This window comes from Salvelinus sp. IW2-2015, unplaced genomic scaffold, assembly GCF_002910315.2.
Source record: "Salvelinus sp. IW2-2015 unplaced genomic scaffold, ASM291031v2 Un_scaffold3762, whole genome shotgun sequence".
Classification (NCBI taxonomy): domain Eukaryota; kingdom Metazoa; phylum Chordata; class Actinopteri; order Salmoniformes; family Salmonidae; genus Salvelinus; species Salvelinus sp. IW2-2015.
The window spans coordinates 159,352-166,790 of record NW_019945036.1 but is presented as its reverse complement, the minus strand read 5'-3'; the positions used below and the strand labels follow the sequence as shown (position 1 = coordinate 166,790).

At 49.8% G+C, this 7,439-nt stretch overlaps 1 protein-coding gene across 4 annotated transcripts in view; it reads right to left on the bottom strand.

The window, feature by feature from the left end:
- Nucleotides 1-5,035: 5,035 nt before the first annotated feature.
- The window catches only part of LOC112076458 (tRNA endonuclease ANKZF1-like), an 11,846-nt gene continuing 9,442 nt past the window's right edge, over nucleotides 5,036-7,439 (bottom strand). For all 4 annotated transcript variants that reach the window (XM_070441327.1, XM_070441325.1, XM_070441328.1 and 1 more), the window contains exons 4-5: nucleotides 6,580-6,681; nucleotides 5,036-5,235 (exon numbers count right to left, since the gene is read on the bottom strand). In XM_070441327.1, coding sequence (XP_070297428.1) covers nucleotides 6,643-6,681 — 39 coding nt within the window. In that variant the 3' untranslated portion in view covers nucleotides 5,036-5,235; nucleotides 6,580-6,642. The remainder of the gene's footprint in view (nucleotides 5,236-6,579; nucleotides 6,682-7,439) is intronic.

Below are 7,439 nucleotides of genomic sequence, written 5' to 3'. Positions count from 1 at the left end.
TTACTTGGAATTGCAGTGTTTGGTTTTCTCCAGACATAATGAGACCCTTGTCTTCCAAAAAGTTCACTCCAGTTTGCCAAAAGCACCTGGATGATCATCAAGGCTCTGGAATTATGTTCTACGGATGATGAGTCAAAAGGAACTTTTTGGACGACACATTATTTAATCCACTCTGTATTTCAGTCTGCCATAGAGGAAGACCGTAAGATGGCCTCCTAAGACATGACAGCTCTGCTGTAGCTCCAAACATGACAGCTCTGCTTGTAGCTCCTCAGACATGACAGCTCTGCTTGTAGCTCCTAAGTCATGGCAGCTCTGCTTGTAGCTCCTCAGACATGACAGCTCTGCTTGTAGCTCCTAAGACATGACAGACATGACAGCTCTGCTTGCAGCTCCTAAGACATGGCAGCTCTGCCTTGTAAGCTCCTAAGACATGACGACTGAAGCTCTGCTTGTACCTCTAAGACATGACAGCTCTGCTTGTAGCTCCTAAGACATGACAGACATGACAGCTCTGCTTGTAGCTCCCTAAGACATGACAGATCTGCTTGTAGCTCCTAAGACATGACAGCTCTGCTTGTAAGCTTCCTAAGACATGACAGACATGACAGCTCTGCTTGTAGCTCCTTCAGACATGACAGCTCTGCTTGTAGCTCTAAGACATGACAGCTCTGCTTGTAGCTCCTAAGACATGACAGCTCTGCTTGTAGCTCCTAAGACATGACAGCTCTGCTTGTAGCTCCTAAGACCTGACAGCTCTGCTTGTAGCTCCTAAGACATGACAGCTCTGCTTGTAGCTCCTCAGACATGACAGCTCTGCTTGTAGCTCCTAAGACATGGCAGCTCTGCTTGTAGCTCCTAAGACATGGCAGCTCTGCTTGTAGCTCCTAAGACATGACAGACATGACAGCTCTGCTTGTACTCTCCTAAGACATGACAGACATGGCAGCTCTGCTTGTAGCTCCTAAGACATGGCAGCTCTGCTTGGTAGCTCCTCAGACATGCAGCTCTGCTTGTAGCTCCTAAGACATGACAGCTCTGCTTGTAGCTCCTAAGACATGACAGCTCTGCTGTAGCTCCTAAACATGACAGACATGGCAGCTCTGCTTGTAGCTCCTAAGACATGACAGCTCTGCTTGTAGCTCTCAGAACATGACAGCTCTGCTGTAGCTCCTAAGACATGGCAGCTCTGCTTGTAGCTCCTAAGACATGGCAGCTCTGCTTGTAGCTCCTAAACATGACAGACATGACAGCTTTGCTTTGTAGCTTCCTAAGACATGACAGACATGGCAGCTCTGCTTGTAGCTCCTAAGACATGGCAGCTCTGCTTGTAGCTCCTCAGACATGGCAGCTCTGCTTGTAGCTCCTAAGACATGACAGCTCTGCTTGTAGCTCCTAAGACATAGACAGCTCTGCTTGTAGCTCCTAGACTGACAGACATGGCAGCTCTGCTTGTAGCTCCTAAGACATGGCACTCTGCTTGTAGCTCCTAAGACATGGCAGCTCGCTTGTAGCTCCTAAGACATGACAGCCTCTGCTTGTAGCTCCTAAGACAGGGCAGCTCTGCTTGTAGCTCCTAAGACATGCAGCTCTGCTTGTAGCTCCTAAAGACATGACAGCTCTGCTTGTAGCTCCTAGACATGCAGCTCTGCTTGTAGCTCCTAGACATGACAGCTCTGCTTGCAGCTCCTAAGACATGGCAGCTCTGCTGTAGCTCCTAAGACATGACAGCTCTGCTTGTAGCTCCTAAGACATGACAGCTCTGCTTGCAGCTCCTAAGACATGGCAGCTCTGCTTGTAGCTCCTAAGACATGACAGACATGGCAGCTCTGCTTGTAGCTCCTAAGAACATGACAGACATGACAGCTCTGCTTGTAAGCTCCTAAGACATGAGACATGACAGCTCTGCTTGTAGCTCCTAAGACATGACAGCCTCTGCTTGTAGCTCCTCAGACATGACAGCTCTGCTTGTAGCTCCAAGACATGGCAGACATGACAGCTCTGCTTGTAGCCCTAAGACAGGGCAGAGCATGACAGCTCTGCTTGTAGCTCCTAAGACATGACAGACATGACAGCTCTGCTTGTAGCTCCTAAGACATGACAGCTCTGCTCCTTGCTTGTAGCTCCTAAGACATGGACAGCTCTGCTTGTAGCTCCTAAGACATGACAGACATGACCGCTCTGCTTGTAGCTCCTCAGACATGGCAGCTCTGCTTGTAGCTCCTCAGACATGACAGCTCTGCTTGTAGCTCCTAGCATGCACCCTGCTCCTAACATGGCAGCTCTGCTTGTAGCTCCTTCAGACATGACAGCTCTGCTTGTAGCTCCTCAGACATGGCAGCTCTGCTTGTAGCTCCTCAGACATGGCAGCTCTGCTTGTAGCTCCGAAGCCATGACAGCTCTGCTTGTAGCTCCTAACTGAAGACATGACAGCTCTGCTTGTAGCTCCTAAGACATGAGCAGACATGACAGCTCGGCTTGTAGCTCCTAACACATGACAGCTCTGCTTGTAGCTCCTAAGACATGACAGCTCTGCTTGTAGCTCCTAAGACATGAACAGACTGGCCAGCTCTGCATGTCAGCTTCCTAAGAATGACAGACATGACAGCTCTGCTTGTAGCTCCTAAGACATGACAGCTCTGCTGTGTAGCTCTAAGACATGGCAGACATGACAGCTCTGTGTATCTCCAAGACATGGCAGCTCTGCTTGTAGCTCCTAAGACTGGCAGCTCTGGCTTGTAGCTCCTCAGGACATAACAGCTCTTGCTTGAGCTCCTAAGACATGACAGCTCTGCTTGTAGCTCCTAAGACATGGCAGCTCTGCTTGATAGCTCCTAAGGACATGACAGCTCTGCTGTAGCTCCTAAGAACATGACAGCTCTGCTTGCAAGCTCCTGTAAAGACATGGCAGCTCGTAGCTTGTAGCTCCTAAGACTATGGAACAGGACATGGGCAGCTCTGCTTGTAGCTCCTAAGACATTGACAGATCTGCTTGTAGCTCCTAAGACATGACAGACATGGACAGCTCTGCTTGTAGATCCTAAGACATGCAAGCTCTGCTTGTAGCTCCTAAGACATGACAACATGACAGCCTCTGCTTGTAGCTCCTCAGACATGACAGCTCTGCTTGTAGCCTCCTCAGACATCGGACAGCTCTGCTTGTAGCTCCTACAGACATGACAGCTCTGCTTGGGTAGCTCCTAAGACATATGACAGCTCTGCTTTGTAGCTCCTAAGACAGACAGCTCTGCTTGTAGCTCCTAAACATGAAGCTCGCTTGCAGCTCTAGACATGCGCTCTGCTTGTAGCTCCTAAGACATGACAGACATGGCACTCGCTTGTAGCTCCTAAACATGACAGACATGACAGCTCTGCTTGTAGCTCCTAAGACATGACAGACATGACACTTCTGCTTGTAGCTCCTAAGACATGACAGCTCTGCTTGTAGCTCCTCAGACATGACAGCTCTGCTTATAGCTCCTCAGACATGGACAGCTCTTGCTTGTAGCTCCTCAGCACATGACAGCTTCTGCTTGCAGCTCCTAAGACATGGCAAGCTCTGCTGTAGCTCCTAGACATGACAGCTCTGCTTGTAGGCTCCTAAGACATGACAGCTCTGCTTGTAGCTCCTAAGACATGGCAGCTTGTACTGTAGCTCCCAAAGACATGACCAGACATGCAGCTCTTGCGGTAGCTCCTAAGACATGACAGACATGACAGCTCTGCTTGTAGCTCCCTAAGACATGACAGCTCTGCTTGTAGCTCCTAAGACATGACAGACATGACAGCTTCTGCTTGTAGCTCCTAAGACATGACAGCTCTGCTTGAGCTCCTAAGACATGACAGACATGACAGCTCTGCCTTGTAGCTCCTCAGACATGGCAGCTCGCTTTAGTCCTCGACAGGACAGCCTGCTTGTAGCTCCTCACACATGGCAGCTCTTGTTGTAGCTCCTCAGACATGGCAGCTCTGCTTGGTTGCTCCTCAGACATGACAGCTCTGCTTGTAGCTCGCTCAGGACATGACAGCTCTCTGTGTAGCTCCTCAGACCATGTGAGCAGCTCTGCTTGGTAGCTCCTCAGACATAGGCAGCTCTGCTTGTACCCTAAGACATGACAGCTCTGCTGTAGCTCCTAAGACATGGCAGACATTGACAGCTCTGCTTGTAGCTCCTAGACATGGCAGACATGACAGCTCTGCTTGTAGCTCTAAGACATGACAAGCTCTGCTTGTAGCTCCTAGATATGACAGACATGACAGCTCTGCTTGTAGCTCCTAAGACATGACAGACATGGACAGCTCTGCATTGTAGCTCCTAAGACATGACAGCTCTGCTTGTAGCTCCTAAGACATGACAGACATGCAGCTCGGCTTGGTAGCTCCAAGACATGGCAGCTCTGCTTGCTGAAGAGCAGCTGGGTCCTGCAGCAAGACAATGATCCAAAACATCAAGTCTACATGAAAATGGTTAAAAAGCAACAAATATGAAGTTTTGGAATGGCCTAGTCAAAGTCCAGATCTAATCCCAACTGAGATGTTGTGGCAGGACCTGAAACGACCAGTTCATGCTGGAAAACCCAGAAATGTCTCTGAGTTAAAGCAGTTCTGCATGGAAGAGTGGGCCAAAATTCCTCCACAGAGATGTGAGAGACTGACTAACGACTCCAGGAAGTGTTTGGTTGGAGTCATTGCAGCTAAAGGTGGAACAACCAGTTAATGAGTGAAAGGGGGCAATTACTTTTCACACAGGGGCATTGGGTGTTGCATCACTTTGTTTATGAAATAAGTACATAATTGTTGTTTTATTTGTCCACTAAGGTTCACTTGATCTATTATTAGGTTTTGGATGAAGATATAATAATTCAGTATCAAAAATATGTAAAAGTAGATCAAATTAGAAAAGGGGAGCAAATACTTTTTCACAGCACTGTAACTCAATCATATAACATAGAAGCCATTCTTCATTCAATTCTCAAGGGAGGCTGATTATTTTGTGTTAAAAGAGTCCAGAAGTCCGTCCGAGTCTCACCTTGCTCTGCAGAACACAGCGGTAGACAGCCAGGTACTGCCCCTGAGAGTTCTGGAACACGACCCGGTTGGAGAGGCGACCGAAGGACTCCGCTTCTAGAACACCGTCGTCCTTCTGTAGAGGAGCAGCCTCGACGTTCTCCACGACCCAGTCACTGTCTGGTTCCTCGTCCTCCGAGTCAGAACCGGAGATGCTAGACATGTCTCCTGTGGACAGACCAAATGATTTTGTACAAATAAGAGTAGAATGAAGAAGACAAGACAAGGGTTGCACCCTATACAGTGCACTGCTTTTGACCAGCACTTGTGGTTGAAAGTAGTGCACTATATAGGGAATAGGGTACCATTAGCCCTTGTCTTTCTTCATTCTATTCCATTCAGCGCATAAAACAGCGTCGCCAGGCCAAATATATACTCTCCTTTCATGTTCCATTAATACCTGCAGCCTTTATATCTAGCATAGACATGTTGGGGCCTGCGGTGGCCAACCTATCGGGGGCCTGCGGTGGCCAACCTATCGGGGGCCTGCGGTGGCCAACCTATTCGGGGGCCTGCGGTGGCCAACCTATCGGGGCCTGCGGTGGCCAACCTATCGGGGGCCTGCGGTGGCCAACCTATCGGGGGCCTGCGGTGGCCAACCTATCGGGGCCTCGGGTGGCCACCTATCGGGGGCCTGCGGTGGCCAACCTATCGGGGGCCTGCGGTGGCCAACCTATCGGGACTGCTGCCAATCGGGGCTGCGGTGGCCAACCTATCGGGGGCCTGCGGTAGCCAACCTATCGGGGCCTTCGTGGCCAACCTATCGGGGACTGCGGTGCCAACCTATCGGGGGCCTTCGGTGGCCAACCTATCGGACTGCGTGGCCAACCTACCGGGACTGCGGTGGCCAACCTACCGGGACTGCGGTGGCCAACCTACCGGGGACTGCGGGCCAACCTATCGGGGCCTGCGGTGGGCACCTATCGGGGCCTACGGTGGCCAACCTATCGGGGCCTGCGGTGGCCAACCTATCGGGGGCCTGCGGTGGCCAACCTATCGGGGGCCTGCGGTGGCCAACCTACGGGCCTCGGGGCCAACCTATCGGGGGCCTGCGGTGGCCAACCTATCGGGGGCCGCGTGGCCAACCTATCGGGGGCCAACCTATCGGGGGCCTACGGTGGCAACCTATCGGGGGCCAACCTATCGCGGGGCCAACCTATCGGGGCCTGCGGTGCCAACCTATCGGGGCCTGCGGTGGCCAACCTATCGGGGGCCTGCGGTGGCCAACCTATTAATAATAATAGTAAATAATAATAATAGTGAAGACATCAAAACTATGAAATAACACATATGGAATCATGTAGTAACCAAAAAAAGTGTTAAACAAATCAAAATATATTTTAGATTCTTCAAAGTAGCAACCCTTTGCCTTGATGACAGTTTAGCAAACTCTTGGCATTCTCTCAACCAGCTAGATGAGGTAGTCACGTCTGGCCGTCTCCCATGACAACCTTAACATTAAAATAGAGTATCTGATTTGGTTCTGAGTGGCCCAAACGTGTGGTGACTCACCTACACCGGTCTTCCTCTCAAACTCCTCCACTGTGGCAGGTGTTTGACCAGATGGTCTGTGCCTCAGGTTGAAACGTGCCAGTCAAGCTTGTAGTGCTCCATCTGAAAGTAAAATCACTGACTAGTACCAACCATCCTGACTAGTACAACCATCCTGACTAGTACCAACCATCCTGACTAGTACCAACCTCCTGACTAGTACCACACTGACTAGTACCAACCATACTGACTAGTACCAACCTATACATACCACATCCTGACTATACCAACCATCCTGACTAGTACCAAAACCATCCTGACTAGTACCAACCATCCTGACTAGTACCAACCATCCTGACTAGTACCAACCATCCTGCTAGTACCACCATCCTGACTAGTACCAACCATTACTGACTAGTACCAACCATCCTGACTAGTACCAACCATCCTGACTAGTACCAACACATCCTGACTAGTAACCAACTCACCTGACTAGTACCAACCATCCTGACTAGTACCAACCATCCTGACTAGTACCATACTGACTAGTCCCAACCATACTGACTAGTCAACCATACTGACTAGTCCCAACCATACTGACTAGTACCAACCATACTAGTACCAACCATACTAGTACCAACCATACTGACTAGTAACCAACCATACTGACTAGTAACATCCTGACTAGTACCATACTAACTAGGACCATACTAACTAGTCCCAACCATACTGACTAGTACCAACCATACTTAGTACCAACCAATACTAGTACCACCATACTGACTAGTACCATACTAACTAGAACATCCTGAACTTAGTACCAGATCACCACATGTACTCCCAGATGAACATGATCGACATATAACTCTCTCGTGCCGTGT